Source organism: Molothrus aeneus, chromosome Z (assembly GCF_037042795.1).
Source record: "Molothrus aeneus isolate 106 chromosome Z, BPBGC_Maene_1.0, whole genome shotgun sequence".
NCBI classification, from domain to species: Eukaryota; Metazoa; Chordata; class Aves; order Passeriformes; family Icteridae; genus Molothrus; species Molothrus aeneus.
Window position 1 is genome coordinate 10,265,381 of NC_089680.1, and position 27,414 is coordinate 10,292,794.

A 27,414-nucleotide genomic window follows, 5' to 3' on the forward strand; every position below is an offset into this window, starting at 1 on the left:
TGCAGTAACTCCATTTTTCCCCAATACAATCAACAGTTTCTCAAGCCCTGTGCAAGTATTTGACTAACATTTCTTTATACATCAATATACAATTCATGGGCACATCACTAACATAAAACCTCGTAAGCAAGCCCTGATAACATATCAGTTTTTTGTTTGTTTTTATATCAAAACTGCAATGGAAGCTGACAGGAATTGAACATCCAAAAACTTGTGATTTTATGTTGTCAGAGAAAAAATAAATGAACTCTCTGATACTTTATAGCAAAATGTTTTAAAGCAGTGAGCACATCTGATTTTCATCTCTCTGCATTCAGTTGGTATATAAAACGGGATAGTACTACCACATTAGCCAATTTAACTTTGTAAAAAATTCATGAATTTTTGTGTGTAACACTGATGATTACAGAAAAACTCAAAAGAACTACCCAAGTCTGTTCCCAAAAGAAGAAAAAAAAACCCCAAAATTGAAAACCCAAACATGTTCTCTCAAACAAAACACAGTAAGCAATGAGAAGCTGTTGAATTAGCAACAATTGAGTATCACTGTGAACACTTGAAAGAAATCAATACAGAAAGCATTTATGAACACGTGTTTGAAAGATCTCATACCACATGCACCCTTGATTCAGTACTACTTGCAGTAACAACACTGCAGCAGGCATTTCTCAACCTTAAAGCTGTTAAGGCAGATTTCTTCAATAAAACCTTTTTTTTTTTTAAATTTGCTGTGCATTCTTCCCACACATTGCCATCTTTTGCAGGTCTGATAGATTTGAAAAGTACACTATGCTTATTGCTCCAAAGCATCTTCCATCAATAATAAAGGGGAGAATTGAAATTACCACGTGACATGGAGTGGCATCTATTAAAAAAAATAGAACCAAAACCAGAAAGAACACAAAGGAAAACAAATAAAACCCACCAAGAACAGTGCTTTAACCAACCCATACATATGGCTTTCCAGTACCTGCTACTCATAAACACATGAAATCAGCAAAATCTTATTTCTGAAAACACAAAAGGATGAAGAACACTGAGTCTGCTTCCTAGAGACTGAGCTTTTTACTCTGAATGAACATCCAGACATAACTAGGCATTCATCATCTCAAACAAACTTCTGGATACAATAATCCTTTTTTGTTGCCATTTTGGATCTGATTTCCTTTTAATTTACTTCGCATGCAATCAGCATCCTATTCCTGGAACCTGAGGAGAACTTTTGTAGCTTTCAATAGAATTTCTCCTATAGAAGAAAATGCAGCAGTTCTTCTCACCAGATTCACCTAAAGTTCTTTAACTCAGTTTACTTTGACACAATAAGAACCAGGGGACTCCAGCAAGAGCTTCCAGTAAGCGAAAGCTGATCAAAAAGAAACAGTTCACACACTTCAGAACACAATTCACCCACTATTGTATTGCTCATGTCATATCCCACATTTTTTCTTTGTGCACACTTTTTCAGTGCGCAGACTGTACTATCCAACCACACCCAGCAACCTACACCTTGGTCCTAGAAACCTTTCTCCCAGGAAACTTCTCTCTCAGGAACTCCAATAACTGCCTGTGAGGGACACTTTCGTAAAAATTTACCAACTGTGAGAAGGACAGCACTTCTCAACCTCACCAAAGAAGATTTTTAAAGAACAAACAGCCATGATGGATGAGGTGTCCTTAGTGACAGAAAGAGAATATCCGAATATCTTCAGGCCTCAGATGCAGAATTCTAAACTCAAACCAGTTCTCCCTAGCTGCTGACATTTGGGATGAGTCAGATGCAAATGCATTCCAGCTAAAAGATTGGAAAAAACACTTGTGGTAATATCCTTCAGAAACAGCCTAATTAAATTTTTAGCTGCACATGGTTGTGGAAAAATCCTAGAGAAACTGCCTTCTATGAAAATTTGCCTTTGGCAAAGAAACATACAAGCTTAGAAGGATAAAACACATCTAGTTCACTCATTTAAATACAGTGGAAACAGCAGGAACACAGTTCTGCACAGAATTGCCACCTTGCACCTACAGCAACAATGAAGTTGCAAAGGCCACTGAAAAGAAGAGATATTACTCGTTTCTAGTGGTCCTTCTAAAGAAGAAATGGATACATTTTGCATCAGTGGAGATTTCTTCTCAATCTTAACCAGAGAAAAGGAAAAGATAAGTTTCAGTCCGGTACAGCCTGGACATATTTTCAGTAAAAGCCACACGAGCTAGAATCATAAGGTGCTTGTTTTCCAAATGGCATTTTGACCAATCTCTGCCATTTATGAACATCACAAATCTTTCTCAGGTCTAGCATGCTGGGTAATTAAAGCATTAATAAAAAATACAAGAAGCTGGAATCATCCATTTTGGTTTTATTACTGTACTGTCTCACACTGCTTCTCCTCAGCATGCACAGCACCAGCTACTTTTGGTCAGGGATTTTTTTTACTGTGGGTTTTGGTTTGGTTTTCTTAGTAGGGGTTGGGGTTGGGTTTTTTAAATGGCTATGCATCCCTCTTCATTTCCATAGAGAGAATGGGTATCTTTCCCTAAAAAGAACACAAACTGAGCTATGTATATGCAGATAAAAGAAAGAGCAAAACCTTCCTGATCATTCCCCTGTTCTGGTTCCCTAAAAACTGCACATTTAAGGGTTGGGCACCACACAGTCTAAAGAAAACTACAGTCAAAACCAGAAAAACAGTTTCATTTCCCAATCTGATTACATCTGTACAGCTGCTGATGTTGGAAATTCAGATAAAAGCTGGAGTTGAAGGCTCAGTTCTCTATCTCTGGGATGTTTACATTCTGAAAGCTTGGAGATCTTCCTTTGAAAAGCAAATGAATAAAGAAAACATTAAGATCCATGTGGTCTATGTCAGAAAAGAGCTACATAATGAAGTCCTCCTCTCAGCTCAGTGGGTTTGAATACTTCAGATGGAATCAATTTAGTCACCTGTTTAGGCAGACACACCACAGATTTAAGCATTTAATTACAGATAGTAGAGATCCAAGGCTAAAGTGAGTCCTGCATTTTCTGGATGTGCCAGGGAAAAATGAAAACCTCCTGAGAAGAGCCTTAATGTGGCTCACCTATTTACTGAATACAGTATTCTCCCAGGTAGGCTGCAACACAAAAGATAAATGTTATTTCCCAAAACCATCACCATGACTACAATTAACCCTGCCTTGCCTTCACTAGAATCTATGTCTGCAACCAAGCTGCAGGAGCTGCCAGGGTAAGACAGATCCATAAAACCTGAATCCTTTTGTGGGACTGTGGCAGGATTTTACATAGCTGCCTTAATAGCTGAATAGGATTCAGGATCTTCATCCATCTGGTCTCCCTCTTTTCCCTTCAGGAGGATTGAATGAAAATACATATTGTAGTAACTTTTGCCAGAAGGCAACAGGTTCTGGCAAAACCTGTTTGCAAAACCACTTGGAAAAGTAGGTAATGTCTTGAACCTACCAAACTACTAATATCCATTTCACTGAGCATTACAGACACCTTTGAAATAAAATTCCTTACCTCTGTCACTAATGCAGCACTATCAATGCACAGAAGTGACTCCTGTCCAAAATTCTTTATTAGTCACTTGTCACAAGTTCATCATAGAACAGAATTATAAATGAAACAGAATTATAAATAAATATAAACAGAATTATAAATAAATTATACAGAATAACGGTGTATCAAACACAGGGTGACCATGTACCACCCACCATATGCATTTTTCAGATACTGCTTTCACAGAAGAAAGGAGGAGTGACTGAGATTGGAGCTGCCACACCAAAGGAAGGGAAATGCAATCACTGACAACTCCAGGAACAGCCCATGCTCCTGCAACTCTGCAAGGAGAATATATTTGGAAACTTAGATCTAACAGGCTTTTAAAAAAAGGAAAAAAAAAAGGAAGGCTATAATGAATTTCAGGCATGCTTCAGCTGGAAAATCCACTCTTCTCATACATACCCTCTCCATGCAAGCTAAAGAGCCTTCACCTGTTTTCCAAAGTTCAGCATATACAATAAGAGGACTGTGACCAGGGGGAAAAACCCAAACCAACAACTATGAGTCTGTAAAAATGCTTGGGAAACTAGGATTTCTCTAGATTAAGTTTTACCTCTTATTTGACCACAAGAAAAATAATAAAGAAGAGCTTCTTTGAAGATGATACGAAGGAAGGCCATCTCTGTCAGTCACGCATATCCCTCCACTTTCTCTAAAAATATGAGTTATTATTTCAAAGACATTCCTATATACCACTAGGTCTGAAAAGTCTTATAGCCCAGAGCCACACGGAAAAAGCCATTTCAATTTCATTTATTACTTTCACACACCAGAGTGCAAAGCAGGCAAAAACAAAGAGAGAAAACTCTGGACTTTATTAAGTTTTTGAACAGAAATGTTTATTCAAGTCAGAACTAAAGTTCCAAACCATGTTTAAAGTTCAGCTGAGTGATAGGGAGTCAAGCAACCAGTGTCATCAGATGGTAACTTAGCAGCTGTTGATAAGAATAAACCTGGATACTTGTCTATTTAATATATTTTTAGATTTCAATAAACTGCCTCTCATTTAAGACTCATAGCAAGGCCTGTATTTACAGCACAGCACAAGGCAGCCATGGGGTAAAACATAACAGCTGGTGTTGAATTCACCTTGTCCAGGACAGGAGAGCTGTGTCTGGGCTGCTGTCAGGAGGTGGAGTTTGCTGGAACTGGCCCTCCTGGAATACCTGAGGTCATCCAACCCCTGCTCATGCACCTTGATATTCACAAAGTGCAGACGAGGTGAGCTGCTACACAATCTCTGTGATATTCTCCTTCAATTACCCCACACTTCACAGAAGGCCACTAAGCCCTCTTGTCCATCTGAGTAGCAGATAAACAGCCCTACTGTCTCTCACCCCTGTCCAGCTCTTCACTCTTGGAATATCATTACAGAGTCTGCTCCCTTCACTACAGCTACCTCAGAAGTAATAAATAATTCTTGAACACAGAAGACTTACATCTGTTATATCAAGAGTAACAACTGACCCTCAACTATGGAAATCAGTGTTTTCTACTACACGTTCAGAGACAGTTCACTCTCCATTTTAAAAAGTCACACCATAAAAGCAGTTTCTAAAATATAAAACCATTTATAAACAGAGCAGGAAGTCACACTTTTATTTATTTGACATCCTTCTATTCTCACATCTGTGGATATCTCCAAACCATACATATTAAACACCTGTAGGAGACATTGATGGAAAGATCAACCCCCCCCCCCCCAAAATCCAACTAAAAACCACAGTGTCTGTTTCTAATAAGTTAACTTAAGATAAGGAATAATATGTTCATTTCGAATTTTACTGGATAACAGAGGGGAGTGAGAGAAAAGAGTATTCTAAAATTAACTCTCCTTTTTGTTGTTAGCTATTGATGACTTCGATTGCCACACATTATTAACTAGTTTCTCAACCAAATCAAAAGCTGCATGAAATAAAATGAGAAAAAAACAACCCTGGGGCTATACTTGAAATGAGAAAAATGCATGTATTTTTAACCAGATGGTTCTCCCTCTGAGTTACAAGTTTATAATATGAAATCATTACTCCTCCATATTAAATATTCTCCTGTCTTGCTGGCACGTGTTTTTAAATTCTAAGAAATCCTAACTGCTGCATCACCTGCAGCAGGGACTTTCAAGGAATGTTAAGAGCCAGAACATTAATCTCTCCGGTGTCAATCTGTTTATTGCACCCCAGAGTCAAAAACCCCATCAGCTCTGCTATGGTCTCAAGCATACTCAGTGAGGTCAAATATTTGTCAAGATAGTTTGTTTTGGCTGGAATGGAGAAAGTAAAGGGAAACAGACAGAAAAGGTCAAAGCTACACCATTTTTTCAAGAGACAATGTTAAATTATGGAGCCTTGACTAGACAAATATCTCATTAAATTAGTCAAAGGTTTAGATTTCAGAGTATACTTTTAGGACCCTCTAGGTGTGGCATAGACCAGGAGTAAAACCAGATTGGCCAATGCAAAAATCCTAGCTGTAGTAACTTCATTCTTTTCTGAATGTGCAAACTTAACCCCTGCTTAAGTCAGAGATAAGATCATAGATTCCCTCCACATAATTTTATGTGCTTGAAATACCTATGGAAATTATTAATGAAAAATAAACATGACCTGTGCTAGAAAAGGCCTTTTCAAGGCTGTGAAGCACCAATAACCTCATTTCAGAGCTCAGCTGCTGAAGAACACTTTCAGAGGCCTTCATAAGGATGACTCTGGCCCTTAGCAGGTTGGACCCCCATCCCATGCAAACATGCTCCCACCTCACCATCCTCTGGGTAAAGCATCTAAAATAAACCCACAAAAGTGTCTGAAATAAACCCTTATGAATCCTCTTCTAAGAGCACTGGTTTAAAGCATCAAAACTCCCTAAAACTGGCCCATACATCTCTCTGAATGTATATGGTTTTGTTCAGCCTCTCTTCCAAATGCTGCAAGCAAACCAGCAGCATGGAAACAACCAGAGTTACCCATCCTGCTCAGGAAAGCACAGTTAACATCTGTGACTCGATTTCTTTCAAAATAGAGACAGGACATCAGGCCTCATTAAAATGCCATATCATGGTGTCAACCTATGTCTCATGCCCTTCTGAGAACCAGTTTCTCAGAAACAGGGGAGCACAAATGCTTGGCCTTCTAATTCACAGCAAAGAATTATTTTACAAGACATTTCAGTAAATGAGTAGCATATCAAATACCATCTGTAAAAAGAGCAGGAGCAAGTTGCTATGTATTTTTCAGCAATAATTAACTGACCATCAACCCTGCAAATGCCACTTACTTCCCTTCCTATGACAACTGTTTTACCTCTCGTTTCAATACGCAGCAGCATGACAGACACAAAGGCAAACAGCTTTCCAGATCATTGTCCCTGGACTCAAATACGAGCTGTATTAATGTTCTTTTCCCCAGTGTTAAATGTTTTTGATAGCTAAGAGAAAGGCTCCATAGTCTAAGAGTTAGTTGCTGGATGAGGGCATCCCGCTGGGGGCTGTATTTGGCACTTCTTTCCTATAATTTGAAAGCATGACACCCATTAGTATAATTGAGATTTACAAGCCTGCACAATGAAGCAAAACTTATAAAAGACCCAAGAGAGTGAACATAAGCTACATCAACAGGGGAGAATTTGACGCAGAAGCCATAATGCCATTACTAGAGCGTTTCTGCCTTTCCTGAAAAACAAAAATTTTGGTAATGTTTGGTATTCATATGGTTTATCTATTTTGTACTTTAATCTCACACTGGTTTTTGAAACTAAAAGTGAAAAGCCAAAAACAAAATCATCCTAAAACATGATACAGTCACACAGCAACAAAACAAAATATCCTTGAAAAGAAGAAACTGATGCAATAAAACCTTCAGGGAGACAGATGTGCAGGTCTTCATTTCTTCAGCTTTTTTATTAGGTATTTTAAATGATCAAGCTTATGCAGATGGCACAATGTGTTCTGAACTACACTTGTGAAAGCACTATTTTAAAAAGAGTCTAATTCTTTCAGTGCTGCTCAAATTGCAATCAAAACTTGGTAAATCTAAGCCATAGTTCTGCATTTGTCCACTAAAGCTTTTTTCAAGTCCAGACTGAGTTTAAACAAAATTAGCTGAAAAGCTGCCCATATGCTGCTGTGCTATTTTAACTGCAATCTCACCTTAACAAACAGAACCTACCTACATCCACTGACACCATGAACAAGCCATGCTGCCTGGCTCAGAAACAAAGAACTGGAATTTACAAATTTTCCCAGAAGTGTCCCCAGGTTAAATGAACAGATACCTAAGTCAGCAGAGAGGAAGAATTAAAAAAGCTCAACTGTTGTAGGCATCTACCTTGTCTACACCCTTTCTACCCCTCAGACACTGATTACACAGGAAGTGAAATACAAATATAAACCACCTGTTGGGAATAACAAATGACAAATACAACCTCTGGTTTTAAATTTAAATCACTGAACTGTTGACACATAGAAGAAAACAAAACAAAACAAAACAAACCAGAATTGTTAACCCAAGTGTTATTGTTTTGTAGATGGGAAGACAGTCCTGCAATGTAGTCATACTATACCTACTTTTAAAATAACTAAAGAAAGTGTTAAAGAACGAAGCTTGGTCCCTAAATCTTTACATTTATAGGGCCAGAACATTTTTATAACTTGTATACAAGAGCTGTAAAGGGAAAGGTCAAGAACACCTGGGAACTTAAGGTGTTGTCCAATGAATTTTGGAAGAAGAGAATTTTTTTCCAAGAGCTCAGAAGAGTCAGTGCTTGTATCGTATGTACTGCAGACACACAGCACATCACAGAACATCACAGTCATGTCAGCTTGACATGATTCAGGGTGGGCAGGAAGGGAAAGAACGAAGGACAACTGATATTAACCAGATGGGTAAAGAATTAACAGCAGGAAGTATGGCCAAAGCCAACAGATTCTATCTAATGAGATTACATTTTTTATATTTTCTAATCACATTTCCTAATTAGATTGCAAGTTTGACCAGAAAACATATGCTTATGGCACATTTAGGTTTTCTAAGGCATTTGTCTTGGCACATTTTTATGAAGAATGTTTTTTTTTAAAAAAAAAATCAATGCTATGCTCATTCCTCTGACTCAAAACTGGTAACTGAGAGAGCTGAAGTTATAATTAGAAATGAGGAGCCATCACCAAGCAAAACTCTCTGGTGCTATCAATTTTGTCCCTTCTGGCACTGAGCATTCAGACAAAGGTCTGAAAGACAACGTAAAAATGCCCCTGGTCCCATCTGTAGACAGTACAAACACTGCAGAAGCACATCTTTCTCAGGAAGACAGGTGATAAGACACACAACCACCACTGCCATTCGTAAACTGACCTCCAGGAAACAGTCCAATTTCTACAAAAATTCACACAAAAGAGAAATGTGCTTCTGGAAACAAGGCTCTTGTCTGCAAAGCAGAAACTCCGAGAGTCTTGGTTTGACCTTAGGATAGCTGAAAACTGTGCTTCATGTACACCTGCAGCCAAAAGGGTTAACAGAACCCTGGGAGATCTGGGAATCTCTCCTGGCACCACCATCTCCTGTTGCAAGTGCTACTTTACATCTCTTGTGATGGCAAAGCCACCTCTGCTTTGCCCAAGCAATACATTTACTCTGTTTTCACCAACATCCAGGCTTTTCCCAGCACAGAAAATAGGTGAGAAGAGCATCACTAGAAAGCAGGTACCAGACTAGAATTACTTTCTTTCAACAGAGATGCCACAACAAATTACAAGAGGTGTTCACTTCAAAACTGTACATTGTTATCTACCTACCACACAGTATTTTGTATTTTTCTCCATGGTCTTCTTGTCTGTACAGTTAGAGCTTAATTTACTCAAAATATACTTATTGCCACCCTGTTATTCTTTCATCTGTCAGTGTTGATTTGATCACATGAGCAGACTCATGTTTTCTCAGACAAACACTTTTCCCTGTGGCACAATTACTGCCACTGCTTGCTTCTCTGGCAAATCCAATGCAGCAGTTAACTTTCTCTGAAAGGCACACACAGCTCCTGAAAATCAATGATCTGAACTATCTAAACCTGTCCCCATTATCAGCCCTTCAATTACGACTCTGATGTGTGTTTCCACAGTGAGACACACAAGGTGTGTTTAGGACAGAGTAAAAGGAGAAGGAAGAGATGTGTGGCAGCAAAGAATACCCTATGAGTTTTAAACCAGGCTCAAGTCTGTCTTGTCCTAAGGACATGAACTTTCTATTTTTCCCAGTGAGTTTGAAAGCATTACCATGCAAACAGGAACAACACAAAAAAATACAACTGCTTGAAAATCAACTGTGATTATATTCCCAGGAGATTCTTCCCCACTGCCTCCTCTCTTTCTTATGAGCTTGTTATTTCAAACATATTATCTGCAGTCTGCTGTAGTTTTCTGTATACAATGAGATTGTTTTCTACTTTAAAATTAAAATATTAGATTAATAAAAAACAAAACAAACAAAAAACCAAACCAAAACAAAACAAAGCAAAAAAAAAAAAACAAATCAAAAAAAGCCCACCAAAAACCACAAAACCCCCAAGCAAACAAACAAACAAACAAACAAAAAAAGCCCAAACCAGTGTCAATTGTGTGCAAGCTGTTCCAATAACAGAAGTACAGAAATGGGAATGTGCTGGTCTTGCATTCTCATGTCAGACTTCCAATTTCCACAGCTGTTTACACCTCATGAGACACAGCAATACAAGACAGTCTGAACTGCAGCAAGCGGACTTCCAGCTCTCACAGGCATCCCCTTCACTGGTAACCTGCACCCCTCATTACTGCCCACAGACAAAGATGCTACTCCCAAATTGTCTGTTCCTTTCCATCCTTTGCCTCTCATGCCTGTCTCTTCTAGTTCCTTTCAAAGTTTATCAGACACGATTCCAGCATTTGTCTCACAGATTTGAAAACTTTCCTGTACCCTTACTTCTACCACTAGTAGTTACAGAGACAAGTAGTTCACTTCAAATCATCTACTAAGCAACAGCTCCATTTTCAAATGATACTGAACTATATTTAATAAAGCCCTCTAGATAGCAGCAGTACTTCTACACACAGTTCTCGACAAAACCACACAAGTAACTTGAGCTGCACTGAAGATGGCTGACATTATATTCTTCAGTAAAACAGATTATATATGCCACTCTTGTGTTACCGTCATGTTGCCTAATAATCCTGCAAAAATGGCAGCACTATTTAAAAGCACTACATTCTTGCTTCATTATATGCAAGGAAATCTGCATCAACATACTCAGAGATCTAAAATTCTCAGAGTATACGAAAACATTCAATATCACACTGGTGTTTGCCCTTTTCTTGGCTATGCAACAGAGCAGAACTTGGCCCTTAGCTGTGACCGACTTTTGCAAATCATCTTATCGTTTTTATGGCTCAAAAAATGTTTTGCTTATAACAAAATCCCCACTCTTCTCATACTCCAAAAGCCCCATGAGATACTATGCCAAACTGCTGCTATATTATTAGACCTTTTACAGTAAATTCATGTTCAAAACCAAATCCTCTGCATTTCAATACTGCCTTTAATTTGTCTTTCACAAGCGGGTTGGGCAAGAAGCCACTCAGCTGGCTGGGCAGAGGAGCCAGCTGGCTAGTTCATGGAAGGAACCCGTCAGACTGCCCACAGAGGCACCCAAGAAAACACAGCAGGTTCTCCAGCAGCACTCATGGGTCCCTCGTGGGCACCCACCACACTGACTCACCCTGCTGCCCAGCTCTAACTATCACTCCTCCCACCCCAGCCCTGTCTCCACACCTCTTCTCATCTCTAGTGGGAGCAGTTCTAGCCATTTACCAGATTTAAAAGATCTGGCACAACTGATGAGTAAAAACCAGCACACGTTATAACCTGGAACTACTTTCTTTTTTCCAACTGCACAGAATGAAAATGTCCCTCTGGGTAACCTTTGCTCTGGTAACACATAACACAACACACAGAACTGTGTCACAAGTCAGGCATTAAGTTTACACTGCTGCAGAAGACAGGCAGCACATTTCATTCTTCAGCATTAGCGTAAAACAGAAGAGCTGGTCTGTGCCTCAGCCTCCATACTAGACAGATTTGGAAGTGCTAAGGTGTATTTTCTGTGATGTTATCCAATGCCTATGCAGACAATAGAACTTCAAACAATTAGAATTTCTTATTGTTCACATCAAGTTCACCTCTCTGTTTTTAATACAGTTGCTGGAGCACAAATTAGCCTTTCAGAAATTTAAAAAAGAGCAGAGACTACAGAGTAAGCACCATGTCTGCTGTCTGACTAAAACCAGTGCAAGTCTATGCAGAAAAGAATCCAAGCCAGAAAGTAAATAGTCTGCTGCCTCACATACTTGCTCACTTCTTAAAGTGAAAGATGTCCCCCAAAAGTCTTTCCAGCCCTGGCAAACTGCTCAGAAAATAATTCTCTAAAGAGTTAATCTGGCTCTTACATTGCAGAATTCAGCATGCAAGTACAGAATGCCCAGGCTTCTCTCTCTGCAACTCCAGTGCACTGCGATCATGTAACAAACCAATGTAGGATAAATTATCTTACTTCAGCAAGAGAAAGCAATGAATTTGAATCCGTAATGAAACCCACACCAAAAAGATACATGATAGTCTTAGAAACTGTAGTACTATTAAGCCTTTTGGACAAAGAGCTAGTGAGCTCCAGGGCACACTCCCAGGTTTCCCCAACTCCTGCTGACAAGCGAGGATACGACCCCAGGAGACACCAACAAAAGACAGAAAGCAGTAATGGGAGCCTATCTAATTGCAAGAGTCAGAAGCTGTATTTAGACTGACTTGTACCCCATCATCTCCACACTCCCTCAGTGTATGGGACCTCTGCTCTCTAACAGTCTTCTCCTGCCATCAAATATTTCTGGCACTGCCCAAAGGCACTTTGCTGAAGAGAATAAAAGGATGCCACAAGAGGGGGAAAGGGGCGCCCAGACTACCTCCAAATCCAATGCTGTCCTTGTCTTTGGACTAGAGAGGTCATGCAAGTAGGGGTCAGAGGGAGCAACAAAAGCCGGAGCAAGGGAAGAACAGAAGAGAGAGGGCTGAGCCACACCACACAGGACAGAGTGAGAAGTGACACCTGGAAGCTGCCATTACACTAAAGAGCTGCACTCACAACACAACACAGCATCAGTGTGTAAGCCATGGAGGGACAAAAGGGGTCAGAAGACAAGGTTATATGAAAACAGAAATGTTAACTTGCTTCGGACATGGATACAAAATGGATACAAAATGGATACAATGGATACAAATGGATACAAAATACCACAGCTACTACAGTAGGACCAAAGCAAAAGGAAAGATTTAAGAGATATTCTTTTCTTGTTTCATATTGGTAAAAAGAATTATGATGAACTCATGTTCTTTAGTGCATCCTGCCTGAATGATGCAGCAACCCTCACTGGTCTGCTAACAGATTCTTCTTAAATGAAGACTGGCCAAGAAGATGCGATACAATCACAGCTCCCCAGGGTTCCCTGTTTACAGTGGACAGGTGTGAAACGTATCTGCATCTGTAGGTTAGTCTCAGAATGGGACAAAGAAAGATTAGTTATAAAAACAACCTAAGCCCTGCTTGCACCTCATACTTGTCTCCTTCCTTTCACTGGATCAAATGCCAAAGCACTTGCTGTTGTGGGCACCACACATTTCTCACATCAATGTACTGAGATGCGCTCCCCTGCCTTTCTGAGCTAAACCATCCAGTAACCTTTCCTTGGCTCTCCCAAAGGAAAGAGGCTGGGCAAAAATCTGAGGATAAAAGGATGATATTGGATAACATACAGAGTACAATCCTCATGCAAACCCTGTTTTCAGGATCCACTTCATTTTTCTCTTGCTGTACACCTGTGGTGATTAGTAGATAAACAGAAATGCCTCAGATAGGAAAGCAGATGGGACACCCTGAAACAAACTCATTACAAATGTGCTTTTTGCCCAGAACAACTTTTTTCTGCCACAAACAGCATGTGCCAGATTCCCTGGCTGCAAAGCTGAGTTACACCACAGTAAAACACCCCTTGTTGCAAGCCCTGCAGGAATATTGCCATGCTCACTCTCCTCTGGGTGTACTCACTCTGCGCTCCCTCAGCTTCCGTGCATAACAGCTCCCAGACAACGGAACTTTATGGCTGCCAAGATCTTTACTCTGCAATCAATTGCATGAACAACACCCTTTTTTTTGGTTTGGTTTTTTTTTTTCCCCCTTGTCTTTAAGTTCTGTCTCTCCTTTACTTCCTGTCTCCCCTGCCTTCCTGTGTTACCCAGAAGCATCTCACTTGGTTCAGAAACCTTTGGGTAATCAGAGGGCTATATTTGGGAAAAGTGTTGGTTTTATTATTTACATCAATCACATTATGTAGACCTATACAAATACAGATACATTGCATCCTGGAGCATTATCTTCATTTTAGTCTTTATATCCTTAAAAGAAAGGTAAGGTTGAAGTGAACAAAGACCACTCATGAAGGACACAAGATGTTTATCAACCAGATTTCAGAGCAGTGCTGAAAGAGGATGTCTTGTCTTCCTGAAATCTCACCTTCATATAGTGCCAGGTATGCCTAAATCATCTCCCACTGTTACCTTATCTCTTATGCTACAATTTAAAACTTTCTTTATGTTTTCTTGGTTTTCCAGGTCTTCACATGGATATCAGCCTGCTTGTTTCAAGAAAAAACTGTGAATCCTCACATATCACTGTGGTCCCAGTTTTCAAAACAGAACTCAGGCAGCTACAAACAAGACAAGAAGGGAAACCATAAATCGACAAATCCAGCTGCCAGTTCTACCTTATAAAAACTAAATCTCACATAAGAAGAAAAGGATGGTCTCAGACCAACATCTCTTACCCCCATCCCATTTCTCAAAACTGCTGAAAACAAACACCTGGGGAATAGTAAAATAAGGTGTGGTACTCCCCACAGATTCTTACCCTTTTTCAAACGGAGATGAGAAATGCCTGGTGTATCCTGAGTGAACCTTTAGTCACATCTTCCTGTATTTTTTTAATCTCTGCTCAAATTCTAGGATCTTTTTTCCTTTTTTTTTTTCCCTCCAAGGTTACTCCTACTAACAACTTACCCCCTCAAACATCCACAAAGTATAAAGCAGATTTATTCAAGTCTTACCCTCACACTTATACCAGATGAGCTTTCAAGCTAGAAATGTCTATTATTTGCTAAGTCTGTGGCTCTTGACTCCACACTATGACACTTGAATTTTCCCTTCTTCAACTTCACATCTACCATCTTCTGGTAAATGACACAATATCCTGGTCATTCTCCATACTGATGATACTTTCTAGATCTGCATCCTGAGCAAAGTTGATTCTAGTCTCATGAGTATCAATGAAAATATTAAATAAAAGCAGCCCCAGAACAGAGACTTAAAGGACCACATGAACAGTCTCTTTTCTCCACGAAATAATAATAATACCATGAAACTGCTATGTATCACCCCAAGTGACATAGTGCTCCAAAAGGCAGAGCTATCGGCACCCTTGACTTGTCCCAAATACACAAGAGTAAATGCTACACACAAATGAACACATACTCAGTGTGCCAGATGTCATTAGCCCAGTTACTGAGATGCAGCCAGGTGGGTGGGGAAGATGATGGGCAGTTCCCAAATGCCCCACAGGACTCCAGTTAGCAATGTCACAGTGGCACTTTGCCAGTGGTAGATGTACCATGCAAGTATAAATTAGTGACCTGATTTAATTCTACAGTGAAGAATACTGCTCCATTCTCTGTGGCATTGCTGCAGATCCTATACAGATAAACAGGTCAATCCACTGCCATCTTCAGGGTAAACTCCTGAAGAGACCTTGTCTTGTAATCAGGTTAAAAAATTAAAAAGAAAGTCCTAAGAAACCTGGTTGAAGCTTAAGGGTTTAGGGAGAGGGGTTGAGTTGTGGAGGCTTTCTGCTTTGAATTTTTGGTTTTGTTTTATTTTTGATTTAGATAATCCTGATCTCCTGACTTGTACACAAAAATAGCCTGTGTGAGGGCTAAGAATGCCAGTGGTAGATGGACAATTCACGAATTCCTACACTTCACAGAAATCCATCCACTGTGAGAATCTGAGCTATTATGCCTAATGTTTTCTTCTCATCTGAGCTTCTAATTTGCACACCATTTATCCACTTACAGACTTTGGACATCACTTCATCTCTATGTTCTGCATCTTGACTCTTCACACTGGACTGTCTGGATGAATAATGGCTTTCAATTCATTTTTTACATAGGACTTTAGAGTTCAAAGAACAGAAATTCTTAGTAATGGGGAAACACAAAACATTTGTAAAAGATGAAAAAATGCAACTCAGTTCAGCTAGCTCAGTCTCCATAAAGAAGCTTCACATAAACAAACTTGGCTTGTTTATATTTTAAAATATCTAATTGTCATTCAGTCCTTTACAGAACACATTTCTTGAGAAGTGTTATGATAATCAACTTAACTAGAAATAGTACCATATAAAGCAACATTAACAGCCATAACATGAAGAGGCTATGCCAAAAGCTGCTCTGCTGCCTTGCCAGAACATGATGTGTCCTAATGATGAGAAAATGGCCAAAAAGACAACACAACTGGGCTGGAGATAACATTCCTTTCTAAAGCAATTCAGAATACTGGTGCAAAATAAATTTAATATCCTAAAACCTCACCTGGGTAAATAACTGTAGCTGATGATCTGGCGTGACATTTAATGAATTTAATGCATTATTCATTTATTTCTATTTTTATCTTAAAAAATACTAATATTAAAATCTATATTCTTTGAATAGACAGCTACCAATTTCCTGGAAGACAGTGATTGCTACTGCAGGCAGGGGCTTTGTGGTTAGTTGTAGCTAATTTACACTCTCCTGTTTCATTCCCTCCTTAGAGCTGGACTGCTTTCACAGGTGCAGTAATGGTCATCTAGCTTCATAAAACTCCTTGGCATTTCTCTCCTGAACTGCTACTACTCTCAGACGTTTGATCTCTTTTCCAAAGCCAAGTGAAGTCCATTTCCTGATTTGAAAGAGAACACTTAATTCGATAAACAAGTGGCATGCCGTCTCTGCAGCTTAGCTAGCAATAAAATAAGAAATATGCAGTTCTCTGTGTAAGGAGAAAACCTGTACTTTTCTAATTTATCCCCTTTTTTCTGACAGCTGGGACTGGGGTCCTGCTTCCAAGAAGCAGCAGTAGCTTGTGCTGTGCATTTTGATGAAAAAAGGATTATAACACACCTGTTGTTTTCTGACAAGCATCTGCCACATTACATAAAGATACATTAAAAATCTCAGCAAGTACTCAGCCACTCTGAACTGACGTGATGTAATAAGAAATACAGTTTCTCTTTTTGATTATAAGTTATTCGGAAAAAGACAACAGCTGTTGTAAAATATGCGGGCAATACAGTTGAAACATTTTGGTGTTGTCTATAGCCATGGCAAAAACAGTCTAATAAACATTAAAATCTACTGAGGAAGATCCAAAAAAAGGACATCCAGACTCCATATAGAATGTAAAGCCAGAAAGAACCTGTATTTTAAATAATTTCTTATGCCTCATGGCAGCAACAACAACCAATTCTTGCTTTCCCCTCCACACACAACTTTCAAGAGAAGGCACCTGTGTTAAAATACAGATATGGCAAAAATGCTCCAGCTTGGTGAACACCTGCTGTAAATCCTGTGCCATAAGAACACAGCAACGGCCAGAACGGATTAAAACAAAGATCCTTCCAACTTAGGAGCTTTTATCAGTAGACACAAGCAGATTTTTATGGAAAGTCTGCAAGAACAGAGCAAAGATAAAAGGACAGAATCAGTGACCTCCAGATGTTCTGGAAAACTTCCAGTTTGGGATGTCTTGGGTAAAAGGCTACTTTCTCATCACTTAGCTGTAGTTCTTCTCCACTACTTGGTCATTTTACCCATTTACTCCCCTGCCATTCAAGATACTCCACTGTCTACCTTCTACACAGTCAATTGAAATGATAGATTAGATATCACAGTTAGCAATTCAGCAATTTTATATTAATTCATGTGGAAAAGCAACTTAATGATTTTTTTGGGTTTTTTATTAATAATGAAGCTTCTCAGCTATGGCTTTTCTCCTTCAACCAATTTCCTTGTTTTAACATCTGGATTAAAAATTAGTTTACAATCTGTTATACAGGATATTAGAAAACTCTAAGAAGTTATTAAAGTAAGGACAAAGGACAACCAATGAATGTCAGAAAACTCCTGAGAGTGAGCAGCTGGACAAGAAAGAAAAAGAATGTAAATAATAGATGAATGAAAACTGATACAGCACTGTACAGTGAAGGGGGAAAAGCAGCATATGGACTCTGATCTACCTGCTACTGTACAGAAAGAACCTGAGCTGGTGTTTTCATGAGGAAAAAAACTAGAACTATATAACAAACTAATCTTAACAGCTGTCCAACAAAGCTGTCAAGTGTCTGGAATTACCAAGAAACAAAAAAAAATTAGGAATACACTATGTCACTGAGTAAATAATCTCAAACACTAAGCTCAGTGTTTCACTGTTCACTGTGTCCTCCATGACAACAACTCCAAGAAGCATCAAATGAAACCGATAGAAAAAGCTAGTGAAAAACAAATGAAGATACATCTAAATCATTTTAAGTATATAATTCATATGTAAAGATTAATATTTCTGAGTAAAGGAGTGACCAGATAATATGTGAAATACTAATATATCAATAGGTATTCCTCCAAAAATTTGATCTGAGTTGAAAACAGAAGCAAGGATGACCAAATGAGAGATGGCCAACTGCCAAGTTCTTACTCATATCCGGATATTTAGTTAGTCATTGCTGGACAGAGGATGCTGGATAAAACAGACACTGACCCTATCCACAGTCTCCATTTTTATGGTTTTGACCAGATTTGGTCAATGACTGTTCTAGATAAGGAAATAGACAGAATTAACACTGCATAAAAATTGGCAGATATTCAAGTTTGGACTGATCATTTAAAATTGCCTTTGTTTCACATATATACATTTCAAAAGGGGGTGGGAGGGAAGAGGGAAATTTGCAAAAAGGAATCTTGAAACCCAAAGCTGTGTCTGCGTTAACCTTTATTGTGAGTTCTAACCAGAATTAATTTAGATCTACTCTTGGGCTTTCCATGCATCCACAAACAGCTTATTAGGGATCTACTGTTTGCCATGAGAACTGGAACACACCATGAACGAGTTTAAACACAGCCACTGTTTAACCAAGACCGCAAGCTTTTTCATGACTACTTACTCATTTTTAATGCTTGTCCTTCTCCAGAGCAACTACCTGGAGCCAGTGTGAATATAAAGCAACCAAATACCCTAGACTAAATCACTAAATACTTAAATTCTGTTGCAATTAAGAAATGAGTTGGGCAAGTCCATTGTTAAGCACCAGAATCTTGGGGAAAAAAAAAAACAAACACAACAACTTTTTTGGCCACAGTTTGGTAACAAGAAATACATACAGCAGGACAGAAGCCTTCTCAGCACACCAAATAGATCTGAACCCAATAGCTTTAGCTGCAGTGCAGCTGCTCGGCAGCGACAGGGCTACATGTATGAATACAGGTTTGCATGTGTGTGTGTGTGCCTGATGTTTGTGCAAATATAACCAAGTTCTGATGCTGACACTGTGCAGAGACTGCAGCTGCTCCTCTCTGACAGACAAAGAGAATTGAAGAGGCCATCGCGAAAATGGAGAAAAGAAGAAAAAGTTATATGAACAGCAGAACTATCAAAGCCTTGGTAACCCCCAGGTTTGCTTCTCACGTGTGCTCCATTTTTCCAGTCCAAGCAATTTCCTCCAATCTCTCCTGAACTCTCAGTGCTCCTCACCATCAGCAGGGACATGGGCAGCACTGCACCTCACTCAGTAATAACTTAGAGCTGTGCTGAGCCACTGGCCAAGCTGAGTGTGCACATCCATCATTTCACTGATCAAAAGTTCCCACCTTTACCTGCAAAATGCCTCCACTTTTCTTTCAGAGAATGAGACAAAAAATTCCAAAGGGAATAGAAGATACTAAAAGAAATAAAGAACAGACCATTTTACAAACCTTACATTATTAAGAATCAAAGCAAAATAGATGTTATTCATATTTTTCACTTCTGCATCCTGAACCTGAAGTCAGAATCTCACACGTTTCCCTCAGTAAACATAAACATTTTATAAAAAGACACCAAAGTAATGAAATCATGACATAGTAGATTGGTTACAAAGACTCATGGAAACTGGAAAGATGATTGACAGCTCTGCACATGAACATTATTCCTATAAAATTACCAAACATATAGATATATATTTAAACAAGAGATTAAGATTTGTTAAAACTACCTTATAAGAGTCATCCTTTCATATTCTCAAAAAATCATTATCTTGAAGGAGCATTCTAAATCTGAGTACTCAATCCAAACCAGCTCACAAAGACTAATCCTTTTTTTAACCTACCCCATCAATGACTCTTCCACTGAAATGTAACACAATGTCATAAAAGCTCCAGTCAGACCCAGCTTCCGGTCTAACAACTTCATATTGGTTAAAGGTGACAAGGCCAAAAGCAGGAGCCACAGACACAGCCAGATTCTCATGTATTGAGATCACTGATGAGATTCGTTGGACCTGTCAATTAAGAGTATTTTTGCAGACAAAAGACTGGGGGAAGGGAGCTGGCAGACAAATAGTTGAAGTTTAAACACAAAGAAAGGGATGGATGTTAAAGTACTGCAGCAAATACTAATGAAAGTTTGAAGGATTAATCTATTGGGGGATGGAGGTAGACCCCCACAGACCACCACACACCCTGCCTTTGGATCATCTTCAAAAAGAAAAACAAAACTATGCAACACAACCGTAACACTTGTCAGTCAAGGAGAATACCCAGATATTTATTACTATAATGGAGAAACAAGGCAAACCAAGCACGACAAAGAACAGATGCACAGCAAAAACTGCATTTACTTTCAGTGCATATTTTTCTACTTGCAGTATTTTCCATATCACTGCATGTGAGAAGGGATGTACAGCAGCTACACAACCAGGTTAGTTGGCAGCTCTTTCCTTCTTTAGGATTGCCAGAACAAGTCAAATTGCAGTAATCAGACTGTGGAAGCTCCATGGTATCCAGCCATGGAGCAATTCCCGTCCCTGAGGAAAACACTGGCAGCTTGACTTCATTCTTGCCTCTCTCCAAACACCATATTCCTACATTTTGGTTCCACCAGATCATCCTTTGCCAGACAAACCAAAAGAGGATGCAATGGAGATGCCACTGACACCAAAGTAAGGAGATACCACTGGCAGAGAGGCAGATATGGCCATACTTCCAAACACAAGCATGGCCATCCCTCAGGGGAAAGACAAGAGACTGTCTCAGAGGAAGGAAAAAGAGATGAGAGAAGAGCAGGAGACCCCTGAAGAACTTCTGGTTTTGTCTCCCAGAAGCCACGTTCACAGAATGGAATTAATGTACCTCAGGAAGCACTACAGGACTACATTCCAATTCAATTCATAAAATTAAAACAGCCACCTAAACAGCACACGTGCCCAAATGTGTTCTGGGGGTGCCCAGTCACAGGTCAGGGATCAGCACTGAATCAAATTTCAGGTGGTCAAAAGTTTAAGTGAGGAAAATGTTACATGCCCCCTTTCCATAACAGTCTTCTCACTGCCACATATTTTGCCACTTTTAATAATCAAAATACACTTCCATTGGAAGAGGAACAATTCTACTAGCTGCATGTGTACAACAAGTGAATAAAAAGACACGGATATTTTTCTGGGCTGTAGGAGTGAATTGTGTAGTACTTTAGCTTTGCTAAACCCTGGTAACTACCTTTAACAACAGATTAGCAAACAAATGGTCGGTAATCAAACAAGCTCAAATGCTGGGAGATACAGAAGCAGATTAAAGTATGTATTATAAGTTTAGCAAGACCTTTTATTCTTCCATTACTTTAGAACAAATATTATAAAACTGTTTTAAAGATTATTTTATTCTCAAACCTCATCTAAGGAAAACACCAAGTCCAACATGTTAAAGACTGTTTTCTGTATCTACAGGAGAGGACAGTCTGAACAGCAGTATTAGACCACTATCTGTCACAGAGCCCATTATCACTAAAATACTTTTACGATACCTGCACAGAACTGTTCAAATTGGTACAGATCATAATACAGCAACATGTGGGACAACATAAAAACAGCATCTCACATTAACTAGAAAAGCTTATTGGCATGTAGCAGGAGAACTGAGATCATGCTGAATTCCCCCAGACTGATACAAGTCTGCAAAAGATAAAAGCTACACTGAGAAGACAGGTGGAACTGGATGATATTCTGCACCAGAGAACGGTTACATTCAAGCAGAATTCAGTCACCACTCCACTTCAGTGACAAGCTTGTCACTGGTGTCAGGATAGACAAAGATGTGCCCAGAGAGGTCCCACTTGGAGCATCTCCTACCAGCTGCTACACAAACAGTCATCCAGCCACCAATTAAAGGTCCACAAAGGTCTGCCCTGACTGTGTCCCAGCACAGAGAGAATGGAGGTGGGGGAAATATTTCAAAAATCTTTTCAAAGGCACCCAGCACTTTTTAAAAACAGTGATGTCCACCCGGACAGAGGCAACCCTCAGACTAGCTGGAGACAGCCAAAGCAGGATCTGCCCACAGGCCCTGTATGGCCAGGAGCTTACCAGATACACGTGCACAGATTTCCATACTAATGTCCTTCCACTCTCCTCCCTTTTCCATGCTAATGCCTTTGAAGATAAATGCATCCCCCGAAGCAACTGCTGATTGACAGCTCTGCTCTGTAAACAAGTGTCAAGGAAACAAAGCCTTAATGATGCTCTGTCATCTAAAAATACTATAAACAATGTCTGTGTTACTGATGGATAAAAGGGGGCCTTGTTCCTAATGAAGAGGATGGACCAGCAGAGGAAAACTCACTTCCCAGCTCTGTAGGACTCGGTGCATATAAACCCAGGGCATTCATTCAACTTCACTGGGCTTTGCTCACTCCCAGCCCTACTGAGAGGACAAGCTGACACCACTGCTCCAACACAAGGGATTCTCAGCACTAGCACACAACTGACAATTAAGAAATTAGTACTGGGAAAGTTCATTGTAGCCTTCTGTGGAAAGGCAGTAAGAAAACTCAAAACATTATTAGAAGAGTGCCCTAAATAGACTGCCAAGACAGCCAATCCAAACATCATTTTCACTCAAAGATATAAAAATAAATAAATTCCTCCCTTTACTTCATCTTGGAAATTTTCCTGTATCTAAGTGATTTCATGTCTGCTCCCCTCCCAAGTGCCACAGGTTTGATGTTTCTTGTGTTCAGTAGTGACTCCCCCACTGGGATTCCCTCATCCAAGTGTGACCCAAAATAAACACCAAGGTCTGTCTCACTCTGCCCATGTTAACACATGCATTATTCAGAATGGCTCAGAAGTGCAAAAGACTTTACTAAGCAACTGACCCATAGAGGAAGAGAGAGAGTACAACATCACATTCTTCAACCTGCTAAGAAGGTCATGATCTATTTAGCATGGAAGGGAAACTAAGATTTCACAAGGTGTAAGAAAAAAATGGATTTGGAAATTATGTCCAGATCTCTTGATAATTATCCTCTGTATCTCCTTGCCCAAATCTGATCAAATTCCTTTATGAATCTTTTTTTTCCATATATACTTCTGAAAACAGAGACACAGTTACTTTTTTTTAAAAAGAACAATGTCACACAATGACTGTGTCACCTGTTCTCATATCTCACATCTATCACTCTGTTATTTCCTTTGCAGGCCATTTTGTGAACATTAAAAAATACATCAGCAATGCCTGTGTAATGCCAAGGGAAGTAGGAATACATTTCAAAGTGAAAATGAAAGGGAGATGAAAATACATTTCTAGATTTTCTGTTTTCAGTGCACTTTGTGAGTGATTTTTATGACAAACACAAAGCTACAGCACACACCTTTTTGGTTCTTACACACCACTATTGTCCTGGAAATCAAGAAACTGTCAAATACAAACCAAACAGACTCAAAATGAGAAGAACTTATTCCACAAAGAGGACTAGAACTACAAACACTCTAGAATACTCTCCTACAGGCATCTTTAGGGTTTTATTTTGCTCCACTTCAGGCCACCATTTGTAAAATTGGGGTGGACATATTTTAAGAAATTCACTAGGGCAGAATTACAAAATAATAATGCAACATTTGACACCAAAAATGACAACCAAGATGATATTCCATAAAACATATTTATTTAATCAAATCAGTATATTCCAGTTGTATTTTTTTAACCAGCTCCAACGACTACGAAAGCAAAGAAATTGAAGTTTAGGGATCACAGAGTTTCCTGTCATTCATTACCATGGTAAATTGGTGCTTCACTGAGCTTATTAAAAAATGCCTCAGCAACAAAAGCACAGTAGGCTTTAACTTGATGATGAACCTGAAGTGTCAAGACCAAACAGCATCAGAGAGGGAGCATCACTAACATTCCTGCTCCCAGTATTTGAAAGCTAAGATACCGGTTTTCACCAGCTCTTGGGTTAGGAGGCTTGAGCATATCAGCACAGTTTTACAACAGCAAACAAGCTATTCATTTCTCCTCATGCCATCATCTGTTCATCTCCTCAGATACTTTAGTATCTGAAGCAAGTTTCTCTAATTTCATGGTGTTAACTTATTCTCAGTTCTCCTTCATTCTCCTCCCCTCCTTCACAGGAGTAAATGGAAAAATATATTTTCAATAGACAAACACAACTCATCCAAGAAAGAAAAAAAAAAGACAGAAATAGACCTGATGCTGAAGAGCAAAAAATTGAGGATCACCAGGATGAAAACAGATCAACACTAGAGCTCTGAAATGTGGAGACAACCACAAACAAAAAAAAGTTTCAGAAATGTCAGGTTTTTATTATGAAAATCTGATTTCATTTCTCATAGCTGACAAAATTATTCATCAATAGATGTTTTCATATGACACTAGATCTTTTGGAAAGCTTTCAGGGGAAAGGCAAGCTAAATCACCTTTCCCCAGCTTGTGGCACACAGGAGAATCAAGATACAGACCCAACTCTTACTGCAACTTCTTCAGAGCAGCAACTTCTGGACAACAAAAATCATCACATCAAAACCATCATGTTTTTATCCAGAGACAAAATTAATTTATTCAACCTGAATTAATTTGTGATTATGTATTTTCAAAGTTTCATTTTGGGGCAGGATGGGAACAGAAAACATCAACAGTGATTTTTCTAATATAAGTGTTTTTTCAAAAGCTCCAAGTGAAAATAAAAATCAAAAATTTTATAACACAAATGAAAGGATAACTTTAAAAGATATTACCAAGCTGAATTTAAAATGCCAATTGCATTTTTTTTAGTTCTTGTTGCAGACTAAATACTTCGAAAGATATAATGAAGATCTAGCAACACATTTTCAAGCTCTCATCCTACTGAAAAATAACAAAGATATTCTGTTAAAGCACAAAACAAAACAACCAAAGGAACTACTTGTATCATCATATCTCCTTTTATTTACAGACTCTGTATGACCAAAATATGTTTTGGAGAAATTTTGATAAGTTGGTTCCCACTGGAAATGTAACTGAGAAAATAAAATCCATGAATCTTCATACCTGTGGGACTGAAACTTCTGCCCACAAGCAATGGTTTGTTTCTCCAGGAAACATGCCAAATGTGTTATCAGCACTTCCGAAAACTCCAGAATTTCTTATTTCATATATACCAGCACTGTCTTCATGTTGTTTCTTACACACTGCCAGAAAGTCTTTTCCATAGCTTCTGAAAGCTTCACACAGCTCAACAGCAAGGAACACACTTTGATACTGACAGGTCAGCAGGGAAAGGTTACACTTCACACTTCACCCACCCTGGTGATCAGGCTCAGAAATGAAGCATCAATCTCCAGCCTGCTGCAGATTTGAGATGTGTTGGCCAGAAGGCCTCAGTCCCTTCCTCCAGGGGCTCTCAAACACTGTCATTTGCCACTCCAGGCACATGGAGTCAAGGCAGGAGAGCACATGCACACTGCACACCTTTCACCATCACCTCTGCCTGTACACTCCACAAACCCTTTGGGTTCTGCCTCTCACACATCACACATGCCACTTTACACACCTCGCTACATCCCCTTCACACTCAGGCAGTTTGTTCCTTCTTCCCCTCCAGAAAGGCATTCTCAGCCTCGTGCTCTAGCACAAACAGAAATTGAAGCTATGACTGTGATTAAAAAACACAAAGTATGGAAAAGAAAAGGTTTCCATCTCCTTGTCTCAGTGTGAACCACAGGATACTGAAATATTCGACTTCAAGCTCCAGCCTTAGAAGTGCTCTCTGAAATGAGGTGCCTAGCAGTGGTTAACACTTGAATTCAGAGCTCTGGCTAAGGTTGTATCTAACCTATCAATTATATCTGAAGCTGCAGTGCAGTTCACAAGGAAACAACTGCGTTTTCCCAACCTACCATCCATGGGTGTGATTCACAGAGTTTCAGTGTACTTGAGCGACATTCCTTTCAGAGGATTACAGAACAGAAGCTCATATTCAGATGCATTGGTAAGGCAAACCAACTACTAATGGAATCAAAGCAATGACTTGATATTTGCATGGCTTCAAGCCATATGACTGACAGAAACCTTCAGTTCAGATCATCAATTTAAAAAAAAATTAGCTAAAAGTAAATGCCAAGGGGCCTCAGCATCACCTTTTGACTTTCTGATTCTTCAAAAAACCCAAACAACATCCATAGAATTAAACATTCTTTCTGAGTGAGCAAGGCATCAGACTGGCTCATCCAGTTTCTCAGCAGACATATTCATACCAGCTCAGCTCTAATGACACCAGATATAGCCCAAAACCCCAGTAAAGACCACACCACTTACCAGGCCACTGCAAGTGCTGATTGCTGCTGTCCCACTGCCGGAGCTGGGCTGCCACACTGTGCCAAGGAAGTGGCAAGGAACTCCTGAGTGAGCTGAAATCTTTGCTCTGGTGTGGTTGCCACGTCTCCTTTCTACTACATAGTTATGGGAAAGAAATCCCATGTGGATAGTCAAGTTAAAAAACAGATCTTTCTCCTTGTGATTAATTTTGTAATATACCACATTTTCACTTTTTCCGAGATGCCTCTTCTTCCTCAGACTTGAGATGGGATGGTGTAGGTTAAAAGAAAGAAAATGCCCACTTGCATCTACTCTTGCCGGATGAACCACGTGGTATTCTGGCACTGTCTTCACAAATTGCTCTGAGATAAAGGGGGAAAAAAAAGAAACAAAACTACAGTGAGTGCTAGCCCGTTCAGATCTCACGTAATTTAAAGGAAAAATCAGAAGTGAGAGCAATTCACCACAACATCCTGCTGACAGGTAGTGCACAGACTACTATGGAATACATTCCTCATCTAGGCTTTCTATTCTCCCATTGTAACACTCAGTTTAGAAGCTAAACATTCTTCTTTTCAAACATTTTGTCCTCATTCATATAAAAGACTAACTGTCATGCACACCTCCCTCTCCCAGTCCCGAAAGGGCTGGGAACCCTGCATGACCTAGGTCTCCAGCACACGATACTCTGATCAAGGAGTGTGATCTTCACACATCCAAAAAACTAACCACCTGAAATTGGACAGAGAGCCTTGCAAAGACATAAAGGTGAAGAGAACACAAATTGATAATCTGTAGTAACAGCATCTCAGTAGTACCAGCTTTAGCAGCTGCTGCAGCTGCAGCTTCAGATTTCAAAGAAGGGTTTCAA

The 27,414-nt window shown here is 39.4% G+C and overlaps 1 protein-coding gene across 1 annotated transcript in view; it reads right to left on the reverse strand.

Annotated features, from left to right (window-relative positions):
- Positions 1-27,414, reverse strand: part of ADAMTS12 (ADAM metallopeptidase with thrombospondin type 1 motif 12) — a 141,536-nt gene that overhangs the window by 109,856 nt on the left and 4,266 nt on the right. Inside the window, exon 2 of the mRNA XM_066569259.1 lies at positions 26,544-26,905. Coding sequence (XP_066425356.1) covers positions 26,544-26,905 — 362 coding nt within the window. The remainder of the gene's footprint in view (positions 1-26,543; positions 26,906-27,414) is intronic.